Here is a 19178-nt window from a genome sequence, read left to right on the forward strand (position 1 = left end):
AATTTTGGGGGAACAAAAAAGTCGAGACTGTGCAAAATTATTGCATGTGTGTTTATATCTCCCTTCTGGCGAACCTGTCTCTATAGAGGGGGACAGGGATAGTTGGTGAGATTATAATGCTTCTCTTATCACCAACAGTAACATTATTATTATTATGGAAAAAAAATATCCTTATGTTGAAGTACCCAAGTGCAGCTACTGTAAAACACTCTGCTGCCAGGTGGTAATTAGGTTCGGTAATAGTCTTGGGTACCCAGACCCCAAGGCAGCGGCCACTGGGAGTCTGGAAGAAATCATACATTCATTTTCAAGAGAAGAGAGGAGGAAGGTACTAGCTGCTTTTCATCTCTGCCTCTCTGCAGAGCCACAGCACTAAGAGCTGCATAGCTGATGATGATCTGCCTTCTGCCAGACCAAAGCTGTCGTGTCAAGGTCGTCAGCAGGGAAAGGCAGAGGGCCCCAAAGGAAGATGTTTAAATGGTTACTGCAACAGACCTGGTCACTTCTGATCGTGTACATAAGCATCTACCACAATGCTAGCATATTTGAGAGCCCATGTTTGCAAAAGCAGCAACGAAAGCTGGTCCTGGCCTAGACTGAAATCTGCTATGCTAATACTTTGCTATTAGAGCAGGTCAAAAATGTTCTGCTGGAATGTCCTTTTTCTGCCAGAAAATGTCAATTCGCTGAAAACCCACGTTTCCACACATTTTGTGTAGGGAATGGGGAGGGAAAAAAATCAAAACTAAATGTTTCAAGAAGGTCAAACTATTCTGTATTGGAAGGGAATGCGCTTGACTTTCTCTTCTGAAATGGCTTCTCCTTTCAAAATGTATTTGTGCCACGACATCAAATATTATGGCTGACCCCAAGCCTTGTCTTTTTTTGAGCGCTTTGTTCCAGAGAAGATTTTGTCATTCGCTGTTCTGAATCGGAGCAAAACCCCTGCTGAAATCACAGAGCCTCCTGCGAAATGGGAATTGCGTTTCCTCGACAGCTCTGCGTAGGCCTGGAGGGACACAAGACTGGAAGGGACCTTTTGGGCTGCGAGTCCGGTCTCTTGTGTTTGCAGGCAGTCGGTGACCAAAGGAATCCCTCAAATCCCCACTTCAAACCCTCATCCATAACTATGAGAAAAAGTATCCCAAAACATCCTATAACGTGCCACAGTGCAAACCAGAGCACTGCCAATGCCCTGTCATTGCAACAGAGGAGTTGGTTCAAATGTGCTCAGAAGATCCTAGGAAAACTGCCATGCCCCTTGCTACAGAAGAAAGCAAAGACCCTCCCCCTGCCCCCAAAGTACTTGATCTCATAGACTTTCATAGACATCAGGGCTGGAAGGGACCTCGGAAGATCATCGAGTCCAGCCCCCTGCCCCAAGCAATTGCCAATTCCACCTATCTGCCAATTTAACCTACTTGTCTCTGTATACATTGCTTTTGCAGGTTCACAGCACTTTATCCACTATCATTTCAGCATGAATTGGGGCCGTGTAAGGTTGAAGGTCCCTGACCGAGGCTACACAGCCACAGCAATGCAACTGGGATGAAAACCTGGGGACTCCGGGCTCTCTGCTCCTCCCCTCTCCAGCCCATACTGCCTTTGTGGTCATACTTCATTTCTGGACAGACATGCTTTTTGCCCCAAGGACAGGTGTTACAACTGGTCTCAGGCCCACACACGCTTACCCGCGTGCTTAACTCCGCACGCATTGGACTGTGCATGGCTGTACTGCTAGACTTGTGTCTTAGCAAAGAGGCTAAGGACCAAGTGGGCCTGGTGTCTGAGTTGCTCTCACACTGAGTAACGTTTCCTTTACCCAGGCTGAGACTTCCCATGGGCTGGTATGTGCAATTTATTCCCTGGCTGCTAGCAACTTCCCTGGTTCCAGGATAAATGGAGGACTACAATCTTCAAGGCTGCCAAGCCAACATTTTTACTAAGCACTTTACCTTCCGAATGAAAAGTTTTTTTTAAAAGAAAAAAAGACAGTGGGGCTGATCCTCTTTTCATTTACACTAGCACAAATTAGGACCAAACCCACTGAAGACAATGGAGTTAGACTGTGTATACTTATCACGAAAGAAGCAGCAGATATCCTCTCTCCAGATCCCCTTGAATTATTTTTAGCCATAAACCAGGTTATTTTTCTGATTATAAGTGATTTTCTGAAAATGGAGGTGCAGTGCAATAAGAAACAGTTAGCCTAACACTTTTCCTATAGTCACAATGAACAACATCGACAAAAAAAGCAAGAAAAATTGTGTTGTGACCTACCGTGTGTTGGGAATGGGTGCCAGCGGTCTCTCTGCTATGCTGCTCAGCCTGTAGTAATCCAAGAAGGTCCGGGCCACATTCCTCCCTAGCTTCATATCTGTGAGTTTTTAATTAAGGAGCATCTTTGAAGAGGATTAAAAGAGACCCCCCCCCCAACCCCAAAACTAAAACAACAAGCAGAGTGTAAAGGTAAATTACTGCTATTTGATGCTTGAGCAAGTTTTACATTAACCATCCCACAGTGCTGAAAGCTTCAGGGCAGGCTCAATGAAATAACTTATGTCAGCAGCTAAAGCGAGTGTCATCTGCTTTGCTTCTTGTTTTCATAGGCAGAAAATATGCTGCATGAAATCATAGAGGGGAAGGAACAACCCATCTTCATCAGGGAGCTCGTGAATGCTGGGAGCTCAACCCGCTAGACAAAAGGGGGCTTCTATTTTACGTGGGGGAAGAATAAATCCCCAATGAGTATGATCCCCACAATGCACAATAGCCTTCTTCGCCTGAGCCTCCTCCTGCATGCAGATAGGCAGCATCTTAGCACTGTTGTCCTGGTCTCCAGAGGCAGAGGCCAAGACCATCCCAGTACAGCTCCAGACGGTTCAGCATCCAATGTGAAAGTTGGGTCTACAGCCCATAACCCTCTAATCCTTGGCTTAGATGCAGGGGTGGGCAAAATGCGGGCCAGATGCAGCCCTCCAGGCCATTCTATCCAGCCATGGGGCAGAAAAAATTAAGAAAATTAATATAAATCTGCCCTGGGCTGCCTGTCATGCAGCCCTCGATGGCTTGCCGAAACTCAGTAAGCGGCCCTCTGCCCAAAATAATTGCCCGTCCCTGGTTACAGTAATACTGCACGACATCCACCTGCCTTGGTTCTGCATTGTAATTTGTGTCCTGAGACTTGGATTTTCGAACTGAATTGGAATATACACTGTAGGAGAACCAGATTTGACCCGGCTGAAGAGGGAGGGCAGGGACAACACAAGCCACTGTCCCCGCTACATCTTTTCTTTAACCCAATGCCAGCTCTGTTACTCAGTATTAGGAAGGTGCCGCACTAAAACTGTGAGAATACACGTGACAGAAGGATCACGATAAAATTAAACTTGGTGGAACAATTGGCCACAGTAAAACTAAAACGTGTCAGAGATGGTCTGCCTTGCCACAATAAATCGAAACCTACCACGATAAAAAGGTCAATGGGTATTTGCACGCGCAACTAAACCAGTGAAACATCGTGTACAAGCGCCCTAAGAAGGGCTGCCTTCTTGCTGAGATGTTGATGAAAGGCCACTTCATCGTGACGACCTAGGAATACATTAAATAATCCACAGTCACTCTCACAAGACACTGAGAGCCACCCTAGTGGCCTGGACAACACGGCCGCTGGAAGAAAATCGCTCCTTTGGCAGACAAGGTTCTTTGGGTGAACCTGATCTCTTTTATTAGACCAACTTAAATAGTTGGAAAACAATTTTTAAGCACGCTTTCAGGTTCAAAAACTGATGTCCTTAGACCAACATGGCTACAACCTACATCCCTGTAATCATTCCTTTGTGCACTTGCTCACCCTCTATACAGGGATGAATTTTACTTGGAAGAAATAAAAGTTTCCATCACCTTTGGCCAAAGTGGGGCAATGTTTTCTTGTCTTTGTCTTTCTTTCGGAGGATGCAATGATTGCTATGCTTGTCTACACACTTTCTGTTCTGCCGGTATCAAACAACCACTTGGGGATACCTGGATAATCAAAACCAAATAAAGATCAAAATTCTACTCTGTCGCATTTCCAGGATGTTCAAGGACAATAACTACGATGTCTGTGGCAGTTTGCCAGTATATGAGTCAGGTCCCAGGTACATCATCTGGTAACTCTAAATTGACCACAGCTTTCCACCGCGTTCCCTGCCCTGTGCCGTTTCCCCCATCAATTTAGAAGATGAATCTATTTCTGTTTTATTTGTAACAGCAATATCAATAATTATCTGCTGGTGCTTCCATTAGAGGGAAATTCCAGAATTGCAACATGTCAGGGGTTTCCAGGCAGTTTGTATAAAGATGCCAGCTTCTAAATGAAGCTTTTATTATCCACCTACTCACATTAGACACATCAAAACAAATGAGTTTTCGACATCAGGTTCAGGCAGCACCATGGAGAGAACTCTGTTCATTATTTTTTGTTTCTTTTTTTTTAAAAAAAAGGGAACAGGCAAGCATGAAGTAGTCATTTATTTTTAATTTTATTTTTTATTTTCTTAGCTCTGTGCGTGCAAGCTGGAAAATGTTGTGAAAAGAGATGAGCCCAACTGGCTTTGTAAATAAGCTAAGGTCTAGCTGTGGAGGAGGATCCTTGATGACTGCTTAGAACTGCAATTCATCCAGTGCTGAATTGGTCCCTTTGGTATAGCTTTGCCTAGTCAAGAGTTAAGAGGCTCCACCAGTTCTCCTGAAAGCCTATTTCATGGGTCTCCCTGGTTGAATACTAATGCTCATCCTACCATTACGTGTGCTGTTGACATCTCGACTATATTTTATGGATGGTTTGTACAGTTCAGAACAGCCAGAACCATTGGTATAGACAATATAATTAGAGGTGTGTCTATAGCAAAGGAGTGCTATCCTAATGGGTAGTAATCAGCCTATGAAAAAAATTAGCACTGGGTTTAAGGCAGTTGCTGCACTACAAGATAAGTTTCCCGGCAGTCTGGCAGGATATGAGGACTGTGCCCATTGTATGTACATGGACGATGGGAGTATACCGAGTCAGAGGCTGCTTAAAGTTCACCATGCCACTGAGGTTACATCTCTTTGAAAGCCTTTTGTGATTGCTACTGGAGTTTGGGGATGACTGGGGGTATTTCGGATTCTGCAAATGCCGAATGCAAAGTGGCAGCAAAGGTTATGAGTTCAAAGTGCTCTGAGAAAGAGATAGAAAAGGGACGGGGCTGTCAAACATTTAAGAGTGAGAAACCAAACGTGGCTTGATCTTGTAGTTTCTTTCATTTACTCAGCACTTTAAAAACACAGGGTGATAACTGGATGTCAAGGACATTTTGTCAGTGCCAATATTTTAAGTCTCTTCTGCTAGCTTTGGCCCCGTTGCCCCTTCTCTTTTTGTTCTTCATGTTGTGCGTGTTGTGGTGGAGGAAGCCTTGGGTACAGAACAGGGGCAGCCTGGGTACCGGTGATGAAGCTCCCCCAGGATGTCCTACCACTGTCCAACCCCAAACTGGAGCATCCCACTAATGTAGCTGGGTTATGTCAGGCTCCATGGGCCTCAGTGTTTGCTGTGACAGCAGCACAGATTCCCCAAAATTGCAGCAAGGGAAATTGTGGTTGGCGATTATGAAGAACTTTCTCATGATGAGAGTAGTTAAGTATTGGAACAGGCCACCTGAAGAGGTTGCAGAGTCTCTATCCTGGGAGGTTTCTAAGAGCAGGTTGGACAGCATTTGTCTAGGATGGTTTAGACTGGGATGATCCCATCATGAGCAGGATGTTGGACTAGATCAGTAGTGCTCAACCCCTGGAGGCCTGATCTGGCCCATGGAGCTGGGTCACCTGTCCTGTGAAGCTCTCCTGGGTCCAGAAATTCGGTGATGAGGGAGAAGTGGCAGCAATTGCCACTCCCGTGCTGCCAAATTTCCAGATCCTGGAGTCCCACAGGCTGGATGATATGGCCCCTGCATGTTATATCAGGTATGCAGGGCCCAGCAGAGGCAATGCAGGGTCCAATCCCAGCATGCTGAGCTGGATGGAGTCAGGGGAGCCTGACCCCAGTGTGCAGGGCAAGGCAGACGTGGCATAGGGCTGATCAGGAAGTGCTGGACCCAATCCAGGGGAGCAGAGACAGGCAGAGGGCACTCAGGGCCTAACCCAACTCATGGACTGGCCCTGCACCATTCATCGGGCCCCACTGGACTAGATGATCCCTGAGGACCCTTCCAACTCAACTTTTCTATGCTTCTAGGAGTTCACTGAGAACTGAAGTAAAACTGAGAAAACAGGTTTGACATAGACCATAAGATGGGGACAACATACAGTCAGTACCAAACTGTATATTCAAACTGGAGGATGAGAAATCTATGTATGCTACTGCCAACACACCGAGGAACCCGGCCCTCTAGTCTGACTGCCTGTCGGAGCACCAAGGGACTGCACTTCCTACCCATGTGTGGTGAGCCCGCTGACAGCAGCCTGGCTGCCGGCTCGAGAAGGGTTTTGAGTGTTTGGTAGGATATTCCTACCAATCTGGGAAGGCTGGAGAGGGGCTTGCCCCACCCCTACCTACCCAGGGCAAGGTGAAGAGCCTGGACCTAGGTGAGGACTATGCCCCCCACCGTCACCCTGATTGGTCCTTCTACAATCTGGGGGTGGAGCCTCCAGAGGGTATAAAAGAGCAATATGCACAGCACACAGGAGGCTGCGACAAGGGATGGAGAGGAGCGTGGGTGAAGAAGAGCTGGCCAGTGTGCCCTGAAGAGCCCAAAGACCTCTTCGCTGGACGGGAGTGGTGACCGGCAGCATCCCCAGCCCCACTGCAGAGGAGCGTGGCGTCGGTGCACAGCTCGATGCATGGGGCAGGACCCTGTGAGCTGCACAAGGCAGCTCAGGTCTCCAACCCCTGGTACGGGGCCAGGCACTCGGTGCACAGAGCAAGACCCTGGGAGCTGCACGAGGTAGCTCAGGTCTCCAGCTCAGTCGGTGCACGAGCAGTGCATGGACCAGGACCCTGGGAGCTGCTCAGAAGCGGCTTGGATCTCCAACCCCTGGCACGAGGCCAGGTAGCGGTGCATGGTGGGTGCACAGGGTCCGAGTGGGACCCAGAGCCTGGGAGCCACTCGGAGGCCGCTCGGGTCTCCAACCCCTGGCACGAAGCCAGGAACCTGGTGCATGGGCATTTGCCCGGAGTGTCCAGGAGTGGACAGAGATCCCGGCGCCACAAAAGGTGGCACAGGTCTCCTACCCTGAGCAGAAGGCAGCGCCCTTGGTGCACGTGACGGTGCATGGGGCCTCGAGTGGGGCAGACAGCCTGGAAAGCCCAGGACAGCTGTGGGGCCTCACCCTGGAGTCGTGAGTTACCGGGGAAGGGGGTTCCTACAGGGAAGGAGGGATCTCCCCACTATCTGTGAGACTAGCCTCCTGGGAAAAAGCCCTGAAGGGATGGGGCTTCCCAGGTTTTGGAGGTTTTCTTCCTCAGGGCATAAATGATGCATGCCCCCAGAGGCTGGGGGGGGGCACGGTCACCGCTTTCACATGGCGGCAGCGGTGTGGTAGCAGCAAGTGGGGAGTTCCCGCAGGTGGCTACGGCGGTGTCATTGGGGGGGTGGCAAGCACTGACCAGCAACTGGCGACCACCCATAGACACTGCCGGCAGTGGTGGCCAGTGGCATTCGGCGACTGCCCACAGATGCCACCAGTGGTGTCAGCCGCGGCCAATTGCAGGAGGTGCACTGCTAATCTCAGGGAGTGCACATGAAATGAGGTGAGGAAGGCCAGAAGGGCACTGGAGATCTTCACCTCTCCTCCTTGTTACTGGGGTACAGCCACTGCTCCAGAACAGCCTGGACCTTGGTGCCCCTTAAAGAGTTCATTTGCACCTTCATGCACCTTATATTTTGTAAGTCAGTGCCTCCTATTTTGTGTATTTGCATTTTATGTTTGGGAGTTGGTATTTTAATAAAGTTTAATATTGCCTGATCTTTATGCCTTGTTCTGGTTTACTTACATGTAATCCTGAGTAGCGGGGAAGGTAAAGGAGTGTACCTTTATAGCATATAGTTCCATGTTTTGTATAGGTATATATTTATATATCTATTCTTTCCTATGGTTTATTGTATTAATACATGTGTATATAGTTAAGTTCACAGAGTGTCCTGGCTTGGCTCTATAGGGGAAGGAGGGAAACTGTGTGCAGCCAGCAGTTTTACCCCACAGCGCACTTGCCCTGCTAACCTTTCCCTTTGGTTAGAGAGGAGAGTACATAACCAGGTACTATCCGAGTAACAGAAGCAGGATTCAACTACCTGACAAGTATGCAGAAATAGAAACTGCAATGGCCAACTCATAATCCTTCTGCCTGCCCTGAAAAACAGCTTGATTAGTTTTGTCTGCATATGTGTGTTTGTGTGCGTGCGTGCGAGTGAATATGCATGTGCGTGCATGCACGTGCATGTGTATGTGAACACCTGAGCGAGCAAGGGAAATCAGAACAATGACATTTGTGCTTAGCTCAAAATCTACAGAAGTACTGATCCAAGTTGCAACCTGCTGTATACCTGGAGCGTGCCGGCTTCAGCTGCTGTACTAGAGAGCCGAATCAACGTCTTGCTTTTCACGGAGAGGTGGGCAATACCGACTGCATAGGGTAAGGACTAGATTAAGCATGCCCAAGCCAGCAGCCCTTGGCAGATGCTCGCAAACATCTGGATGAATGAATCTCTACCCCATCGCTGTTTTGTTGGTTCCTCCTGAGCTTCCTAGTACTGGCTGAGACTGGAAGCCAATGTGCAAAAACGGCATGAGAAAGGCTCTTCTCATCACATGTCCAGCATGGATAGAAGCAGAACAGCTGGAGACATTCACAGCGAGGTCTGTTTGCTTCTTATTATGTGCCAAATGTTGGAGATCCAATAGGTCCAGAAAAGGAGCCAAACTTTGCATCCTCCCACAAACCACAACAAATCCCCAGGGCGCTCCTGTGTATCATCATTCACATTTCTAAGGCATACGGACTACTGAAGCACTGGGAGGGACTGGGGGGGGGGGGGGGGTGTCCATTACTGGTTTTCAATCAAGAAGATTTTCTGCTCCTATTGTGTGCTGGTCTGCTTAAAACAATTCACTGCAATCACAGCCCTGAGAATCCCATACCCAGCCTGGTTCTGTCTCTGTGCAGATGCAATAAAAATCTCAATTTTGGAAACCAGTTAGCAGTACAAGTCGTTAGGGGAGATACTAAGTGTGGCTGCTTTAATAGCTCACTGATCATTTAATAATGTCACTACTGCAGAGTGCAGTGGCACCATCCGTCAGCTTTTGTTTTGCTTTTTTGAAATTCAGGGTCATTCCACTTTCGAGCGGGTGGATTATCTCTCTTCCCCCTCTCACAAAGCACTGCAAACTGCTTTAAATAATTAGAAACAGGATGGCTCCTTAAAGTTCGCAATCTCATTTTCATAAGGTCCAGTGTCATTTTCGTTGGAACAGGAAGTGAAGCTTTGGTGGTGACGAGGATTTGACAAGGGCAAAACAGTTAGCAGCCCCTGTTCATCTTTGATAAGTCCTGTGGGGTCTCTGCCAAGCAGATTGGATCTCTGTTTTTATGTCTCATCTAGAGGACAGCACCTCCATCAATTTGAAACACTGCACCGGGTTATTAGTTTGTGGAATTCATCCAGCTTCAGTCCTAAGCAGGATTTAAAACAATGACCTTCCAGTCCAGAGGCACCACTTCCCAGCCCCGCAAACTCTTTTGTTGCAGGCAAACAGATTTAAGTTCCCCTAAAGACTGAGGGAGAAAGAAAAATGAGACATGCAGAGCAAGAAAGATTAATCTTTTTAACAGCTCAAATTAAAAATCGGAAGATGCTCTCTGTCTGACAACACTGCCTGCTACAGCAAGTCTTCATCTACCGCAACAAAAATCATGTTCTTTATGAAAAGAGGAGCATTTCGTTTGCATGTCCCAGGTGACTGTGGCCAGGGAGTGTATTGTCATTCCCCTATCATCTCAGGAGAGATATAGATTGCATTCCCTAATACATTTATAAGAGCTCCCATCAGTGGATAAAAGCCATTCCTAAACTGCGGGTTCAAATGAGAATGCTAATGGAAAATGGCATTAACTGGCTTTCAACCGCAGCACTACATCGTGCCAGGCTGCATCAAAACTGGTTTACTAATTTATTAGTAAACCCCTCCGTTCAGTCGGTCCTGTTGTTTCCATGGGGCCGAATTTCATCTTTGTATTAACCCATGCCTCCCTGGCCTGGTCCGACGGCAGGTGAAATGGGCAGTTTAAATGAAGTACAACAGTGACAAAGCACCTGGGGGGGTTGGGAAGAAAGTATCATGTGGACTTTTCCTTTCAAATGATCAACCTGTAACACGTGCAAACCTGACTAGATGAGTGCTGGTTAAACAGTACACCCTTCCCATAGAAAAGCTGTCTGATAAGCTAGGTTAGCTTCCAGTGGAAGATATATTCATAGATATTCTTGTGTGTATATATATATATATATATATCTATATATATGCATATATAGATATATATATATAGAGAGAGAGAGAGAGAGAGAGATTCTTGTGTGTGTGTGTGTGTGTGTGTGTGTATATATATATATATATATATATATATATATATATATATATATATATATATATATATATGATATGCAGTTAGAAATGGCTAGCAAAGAGGGAATTTGCAAATTTGAAACAGGCTACAGACTTGGAAGCCCATCCTGTTCCCACTGAAGCATACAGCAAAACTGCCTGTTAACTTTGGTGGTACCAAGCCCGGAGCCCTATGGTTGGCCAAGTACCCTGAAGGTGATGGATCTGGGGCTTCTCAGCCTAAAAATTCCCCCTTGCAATAATCCTGGCCTTTTGAATCCAGGCCAGATGTCTTTCTAACAGGCTCAGGCTGACTTAGCCATAAAATGTGGGAATGGCAGGGTCAAGTTTTCTGGTCTTGTTCTGTAGGTAGTCAGATGAAAGGATCGCAATGGTTGTTTCTGGCCTTAGGAGTTTGAACATTTTTGCGTAGTCTGGAAATATCAATAGGATAGGCTTTTTCCTAGCATCCCAGTGCATGATATTATAGTCTTTACTGCCCCATCTCACAGAATCATCGAAAAGTAGGGCTGGAAGGGACCTCTGGAGGTCTCGTCTAACCCTACCTGGTGCAAGTTCACTTCTATCCAAACCATCCCATACAAATCCATAGTACAACCGCCTAGTAAAACTACCATCAACCCTGACACAGCACACAACTTAACACCTGAACCTGCCACAGGTAAAGCAGGGGGACCATGGTAGCCAACATCCTGCTTCTGTAAAAGGTTGTTAATATATCCCAAGTAGAGGACCATGCCCACTCTGCGACAAAGGAAGGCAAAACCCCCCAAAGTCCATATCCATCTGACCATCTCATCTGTTCTTGGCTCCTAAACAGACCCAAAAAGAGTCTTGCGGAAGCAAAGCATAAGCGCAATGCTGTTATCTCCGTTTTTATTTTTTTTCCATGTGTTTTTACAGAAGGAACCAGTTGCAAGATGCTGGTTGACTCCATTTCTGGTTTCCCCTCTCTTTCCTGAACCAACTGATGGTGGTGAAAAACCTGACAAAAATGAAAGCTGTCTGCAGCTCTCCCTGGACAACCAGAGGCCTGCAATTTTCCCAGGCTCCCAACATTTCTACCTTTTCATGCCTAGGTTGCTGGAATCAGTCCCTCAGAGTTTAGTCTTATCAATGTCACAGAAGTTGCAAGGTGCACACTGTATTATCCATGTTATCATTTAAATACAGATGAAATCCTCTACTTTCATTAAGGACAATACTGAAAGAGCTAGATCACAGCCAAGATTAGCAACGGGAGTGCAGAGAGGCCTCCAAGCCGTGAGAACGCACTGTCCCTCGGACGGGTAGGAAATCCAGCACGCTAAAAGACCCAACTTATGTCCTCTCCTCCAGAGTGGTCCCATGCTACAAGCAACATTGGACACCCCAGGTCTTGTGTGCTAAGAGCAAAACAAAGATGATTAGGGCTGATGTTTGAAAGGGCAAATGTAGGCAGAAGGTGGCTCCTGTTGCTTCCGCATTTCCCTACTGCAGCTGCCCAAAGGCAGCCCAAACTTTGACATGCCAGTGTGAAGACAGAAGTTATGCACAAGCCAACCAAAGGAGCAGTTCTACTAAGGGCCCTCTCCCCTTTGCTTATGAACTACAGAATCATTATTATATGCATGAAGAATAAAGCTTCTCCATAGAATTAAAACCGAATCTAATGGGACCAAAACCACGAGGAAAAGAAGGCGTATGGCTCAGAGGCCATACAGAACATTAAAGGGTATCTGGTATATCCAGCAACCATACAGACACATTGAAGGGTATCTGGTATATCCAGCAAGTGGGGGGGGATGCATCTGCAGGAATCCTCTGCACTCATGGGCCTGATACTCACCGAATGAGAGCGTCTGTGGGTATCTCAGTGGTCTCCAGGCACAGAGGTTGGAGTCCCTTGCCATCTTGGGTAGATGTCGATCCATACCTTCTTGAAAACTCCAGTGAAGGAGAATCCCCAACTTCCCTGGGCTGCCAGTCCCACTGTCCTGCTGCTCTTACTGATGGTTTTCCAGAGATTTAATCTAAGCCTGCTTAGATCCCGCTGCCTTCTGGCCGATACGTGGCAAGCAAGAACAGTCATCCTCTTCTTTGTGGCAGGCTTTCAAATATTTGAAAATTATATTTTAACTTACATTAAGGTGTATGTCATTCCAATCCCCCCTCGATACTGGCACGTATTATAGTTTTCAAGAATTTCGCTAAAATCGGAATATTACGGCTTCACTGGAGCTACATTAAGAATAAACCCGGTCCATTATTCACATGTCGGCTGCAACAGAGGATCCCACATTAAGCCCAGGGATATGTTTAGCTGCACTACCAGAGTGTCGATAGGGTAAGTCTTGTCCAGTTATTTTAATGCTTCTGATCCTTTTTACTTTTTTCCAAATCTGGAAAGAAGCCCTTGTAAGAGACCTGACCTCAGCCATTCATGCCGTCAATGAAAAATCACAGAGCTGGTTTTATGTGATATACTGAAAGAAATAGAGAGGGAGGAAAAAAGTAATTTTCAAGTGAAAAATCCAACATTGGCAATTTTCTTCTGTCTGCCCAATGTTCTGAAATACACGGGGGAAGGAGCAGCAAGAAAACTGGAGACTTAATAGTTGTTTTAATTCCAGCTTACAGCGAAATGCAAGAACAGCTGCACCATTTCCAACTCCAAATGGAAACCCAAAGTAGCGAGTAGCAAATAAAGTACAAGCGGAAGTTTTTCAAGACCCTGTTGATCCATACCAGATCAAACCTTCCGCACTTTGAAATACACCCCTCAATTGCTAGTGGCTCTTATTTCACATGCTAAGCTTTGGTTTTACAACTAATGTTCACGGTGCTCCAACTGAAATCAGCTCCATGCTTGACAGCAAAAATTGACTGAAGCTGTCTAATAGTTCAATCACTGGGAGTTCAGAGAGTGCAAAGGTCATCATTTAGGGGCTGGTTGAATGCTTCCTAAATGTTACGTCTCCCTTCCCTTCACCCCTCCTTGCAACTAGTTTTAGGAGAGGACATAATGATAAGCACTGATGAAAGGGAAGCCAAAAGGGATAACAAATGTAAGAAACAGGACAGTACTTTTAAAGGCCTCCTAGATACATCACTTGTCAAGCTAAAAGGAGGGCAGACACATAGCACAATCGGCACGGTGACTGCAGAATTTGGGTTATTCGGAGAAAAAGATGAGTTGGTTTGGGGAAGAAAAATCTCACTTGAATCTCAGGCTGCATTCTGGGTATGCCCCGAGTAAACAGGGCATCAGGAAGAGAAGATCCTGGCTCTATGGGCTCCAGGTCCTGGCGATAAGCAACTTGGAGGGCCACCAACAGAGGACTAGGACAAGACATATTAAAGGGAAGAACCAAAGGGGACTGATGTCAACGAGACCTGTCATAGGATCACAGGAAAGTAGGGCTGGAAGGTATTTATCTCACAAGGTCATCTAATCCATCCCTGACTAAACCATCCCAGGCAAGGGTCTAGGCTGCTCTTGGACACTTCCAGGGATGGGGATTCCTTAATTTCTCCAGGTAGCCTATCCCAATGCTTGACCACCCTCACAGTCAGAAAATTCATCCTAATTTTTAACCAAAATTTTCCTTGCTGAAGCTCCTAGTGCCATCCCCTCCAGCCACAAAGGAAAGCCCATCTCCATCCTCTCTGTAATCACCCTTCAGGTATTTTAAGACTGTGATCTGCTCTTCTCCAGACTAAGTAACTCGAGTTCTTTCAGCCTTTCCTCATCAGCCTTGCCTCCCAGGCCTCTACTCATTTTGGTAGCTCTGTGCTGGACTCTTTCCAAACCGCACACCTCCTTTTTGAAGCGTGGGGACCAAACCTGGACATGGCGCTCCACATGAGGTCTCACCTGTGCTGAAGAGCGCAGAAGAATCACCTCCCTTGATTTGCAAGTGAAACTCCTCTCCACGCAACCCTACTGTCGACTTTTTTGCAACAAGAGCTCTGTTGGCTGTAACCCACTGCGAGCCCTTAGTTGTGTTGTTAGCTTGTAACCAGGAAGAACTGATGGACACCTTGAAACTCTCTATCACTGGATAGACCCAGTCCATTTGTTTAAGCCGTAAGTGTGGTGACAGGGGCTGGCGGAGGGTAGGGCTGGGGATGCAAAGACGCATGGCATCAGTGGCAACGGCCAAACACAACTTCCTCTGAAACGCCGAGGTGGACTGAACGTCTCTTGGGACCAGGGTGATGCATGACCCTGAAGGGAAGGGAGGAGAGATTAAGTGGGATTATCCTTGGACCATTTTGAGGTGACCCCTCCTCTTATGCACCCGGTGCCCTAAAGTACCTATTCTCATCTACAGACCTGAAAAGGTTATAGAGAAAGGGTTGTGGCCAATTTAAGCCAGGCAAAGATTACTATTTCAAAAGTGGATCTAAAGCTCCCTGAAGTCAATGGAAAGACGCCCATTGACTGCAGTAGACTTCAGATCTGATCCTTCTGTGCCAAGGCTGTTGCCCTCCACGCTGGACAGAACATCTGGGCAGATGGTTTGCCCTCGAAAACGAGGAACCGCTGACAGCCAAAGGCTTCCTCAGAGGAAAACAGATGATGGTCCCTGACACTGTACCTTTAAAAACACTTGCAGTCTCCAAGTAATAGTCATGCTTCAGTGTGTTCAACATTTCGGCTGAGCTCGGTACAAAACGCAGTGATTTAAAGCTGGGAGATCAGACGGGATTCAGCAAATTCAGAATTATTTATTTCTTTAGTGCAGAAAGCCTGGCTACAGATTATTTACTGCAAATGGGTCTGTTTGGGGGAGGAGGGGGGAAAGATTGATTGAACATTTTCAATTAAAACAAGCAGTCTTTTAAAAAGATTTAAGGTTTTATCGAGACAGGGGGAATAATTCAAGGGGCTGGAGTCCTGCTAAGTGCATGGCCATGGACTGGGGGGCACGGGGTGGGGGGAAGGAAAAGGAATTTTATATTTTGGGAGAAGGGTCGGGGGAGGAAAAATAGGAGGGGGTGGGGGGGAATCTCCTTATCATGGTCTTTTCTGCAGCATTAATGTATTTGTCTCACTGAGTTACCTCCAGCATCTGCAAATATTGATTCAGAAAGAGGAACCGGTGGGCAGGCTGAAGAGGGTGGGAAGGGGTGGTTGGGAGCTATGTGATCTCTCCTGGCAGTGCATATTAAAATGAGATGTGGGGGTGAATCCCAAAAGGGACCGGTGCCGTGCACAACAGGCAAAGCACACCTGCCCTCTGCAAAGGGTGGGCCTGATTGGAAAATCCTGGGGACCCCCAGCGGCCCAGCGGTAGGGCCGACTCCTTGATCAAGGTGACTTCTAGCACCTGAGTTAAGTCTGGATGATGCAAAACCGGGACTGCTTGCAATACCAGCCTATGCAATGTAAGGTACATCGTTAAGTGGCTGAATGTCTCCCCCAGGGCTTCCCACACACGCAGAGTGGTGAGAAGCTCGATGTGGGCTATAAAGCATGGTAGAGCCACTGGAGCTGGGAGCAGAGTTTGACTCTGGACCTTCCTGTGACGTCTGGGCTAACGAGTGCATTCGCCATTACGCATCTTTAACCACTGATACACCGTGTGCCTCCTGGGGCACCATGTTTGCGTTCAGTTTTGGCTCCCATTCACAGCAATAAAGTTACCAGCTATGCAAATGGTGTGGCGTTCTCTCTCTCCTGGGTTAGCCTCATCTTTCCACCACTGTGAAGCTACAAGATACATCGCTCCCCATTTCCGTAGGCCTGATCTAACCCCCATGAAGGTCAGTAGGAGTAACAACAGGCCCATCATGGGTGGACTCAAACCAGGAGCGGTATTTAGGACTGGAGTCAGGCTTTGCAGTCTAGGAAAGCTTTCTGAACTAACGCCCCGTCCAGTCCAAAGTACCTTGTGCAGCGCTCATTGGATGGGATGTCACTGCATGAAAAGGGAAGCTATAATAAAATGCATTGTTTATGCACAATAGGATGCGACTATTGAAACGTCCCTAGCAGGCCTACTGCTAAACTGCCTCGTCTTTGTCCTTTTAAAGATGGCATCTCTACTTAGCTTTCTACAGCAACCAGGCTGGGGGGTTGAGTGCGCTATCACAGGAACTGCGATGCAGGCATGCACCACGCCGTTATCCGCTGCATGCTTTGGAGCAATGACACCACTATCTTGCAACAACATCCCTCTCCCCAGCTATATGGGGAACCAAGGGTTCCTTTCTCCAGTCTCTAGACCTCAGTTCTGGGTAATCTCATTCACAAAGACATTCGACTACCCTCTCTGCACAGATGCCTCATGGGTCTGCCTTGTGACTCCTGACCCATCACCTTCTAAACAGAGTAAAATACCAGCCTGTGTCTCTGCCATCTCCATGCCAATGCTAGAGTAGGGCTCCCACTCTTCCCCCACAAACTCTGCTGACTATTTCCTTTCTGGATCCCTGTAGACAAAATCACCATCCTACCTGTGCATCAGGCCTGTCACCTGGGCATCAGCTCCACCTCAGACTTCTCTCTTGGTCCCCACATCTGGGCAAGAGCGAAGTCTGACAGGTGCTTTCTGTATCGCACATCAGAGATATGAGCTTTCCCATGCATCCGCACCAACTCTCAGTATCTCACGGTTTGCTTAATGCTACATTTTTTTCTCTTGCTTGGATCAATGCAGTGTTGTCCCGCTGATATCTATCCGAAAGGTGGTGGCACGGATTAGTTTCCTGCCCAGTTGCTTTGACCTTTTCACTGGTTCCACCATTTTTAATGCATCAAATATAAGCCCCAGTCTCCATCACCCAGAGACTCCATTACCCACTTGTTACACAGTATGGTGGTACCTTCTCCCATGCTTCCTCTCACTTGTGGGATGATGTCCTTGTTCTGCTCCAAGGTCCCCCTTAAAACTGCCTTAGTCTGTCATGTCTATCATGGCCATAAGTTAGGTTGCAAACCTCTTTGCCTCAGTCTTCTTTTCTGTAATAATCCTATATCCAAGTCTGTAACAATCCTTCTTTGCCTGCATCCAGGCAAGCCATACACACAAACAGATACAACCACAATTATCCAGACACACAAACAATCCAGCTACAACCTCCTACTCCAGCTCTCTCACACATTCTTCCAGCCATGCATGCAAACACACACGTGTGTGCATGCACACGCCTACCTGGACCTCCTCCCATCCCTCCATGTATACACGTCTAGCTTTGCACTTATTCACCCAACCTCTCTTCCCACATCCAAGTGCATGAAAGAATGCAAGCAGATTCAGTGTAATAAAATACACAATAAAACATTATTCACTCAAAATACCAGCATAAAAGCTAATGAGAATGTCCAATTTGTAAAAAAAAAGGGGACATAATCATGCAGCTGTCATTGTGAAAGTGTCTTTGGAAAATGAAGCTTGCAGGCGTTCTCTTAAAAGTTAGATGCAAAGAGATGGATGCCGGGGATGAATGACATCTGCACCCTACAGCCAACCACCGTTGCCACATCGCAGCCCCAAGCTGGCTGCATTTCAGGGTGGATGAAATGGCTCTTTGTGAGTTGGTTGAATAGCCTGGGAAGATCCTTTGGGATGACAGGGAGTGCACACAATGACACCCATTGCAAAGTGAGAGCAAAAGGCTGCCCTGCTGACTCAGTGGGATGAGGATGAGAGGCATGACCCCTTGTCCTGCCCCGTCAAGCACCGCTTCTAATGACTGTCAGATCATGTAAGGAAGCAGGGAGAGATCCCCCCCCCCCCCCCCCAAAAAAAAAATACATTTACACTAGTGTGACTCCCTTCATTTCAGAGGCCTCCAGTTTTATGCTGGGGAAGAAGAGAAGAGAAAGCAGGCTGTTACTGTTCCTGAAATGAGTGGGAGTTTGCCTGTGACAGGAAGGGCTAAAATATTTTATAAATCCCCTTTTTTTCCTCCCACGTCCTATTGCCTCCCTTTATACTTCCCATTTCTGGATACACTTAGCTTTTTTTCTAAAACCTTTGATTTTCCTTTTTTTGTTTTTTTTGTTTTGTTTTACGTACAAGCTGCGAAGCAGCGATAAGGTGCTATATATAAACATATATACGTATGTATATTTATCCTCCTCCACAAATAGTACTGCTTTGCCTCCTCCGATCGCAATCACAAAGCCCTTGCTAAAAGCCGAGGGAAGGCTGCTTGCCAGGGCCGGCCTGCATTTTTTATGGCCCGCTCCCTGGGGAGGTGTGTCGGCGGCTGTGGGACGATGCCCTTCCTCCTCCAAGGTTAGGATGCTGATGGCTGTTCTTCTCCTCGCAGCATCCAACTGGAGATGAACCCTTGCAACACGGCGGGTTGGGATTTTTGCGGCTCGAGCCAGCTCTCCTTTAGAGGAGCATCAACTGAGCCTAAGGAAGTGGGTGTAAAACAGGTGGAAGGGAGAGGGGAGTCGGGCTCCTTCTGCTGAAAGGAGAGCTGCTAAAGCAAGCAGCTCCTTGGGGCATTAACAGACAGACATCTATATTCACTGGTGAGCTGGCTTTAAAGACAAGGCATATCCTTATGAAAAGGGTGTTCGTACCACCTCTCTG

General features: G+C 47.1%; 1 protein-coding gene across 1 annotated transcript in view; it reads right to left on the reverse strand.

Moving 5' to 3' along the window:
• The window catches only part of LOC102572691 (BEN domain-containing protein 5), a 1452508-nt gene that overhangs the window by 15252 nt on the left and 1418078 nt on the right, over positions 1 to 19178 (reverse strand). The window contains exon 12 of the mRNA XM_059727817.1: positions 2281 to 2377. Within this exon, the coding sequence (XP_059583800.1) occupies positions 2281 to 2377 (97 nt within the window). The remainder of the gene's footprint in view (positions 1 to 2280; positions 2378 to 19178) is intronic.

The sequence above is a fragment of the Alligator mississippiensis genome, chromosome 5 (assembly GCF_030867095.1).
Source record: "Alligator mississippiensis isolate rAllMis1 chromosome 5, rAllMis1, whole genome shotgun sequence".
Taxonomy (NCBI): domain Eukaryota; kingdom Metazoa; phylum Chordata; order Crocodylia; family Alligatoridae; genus Alligator; species Alligator mississippiensis.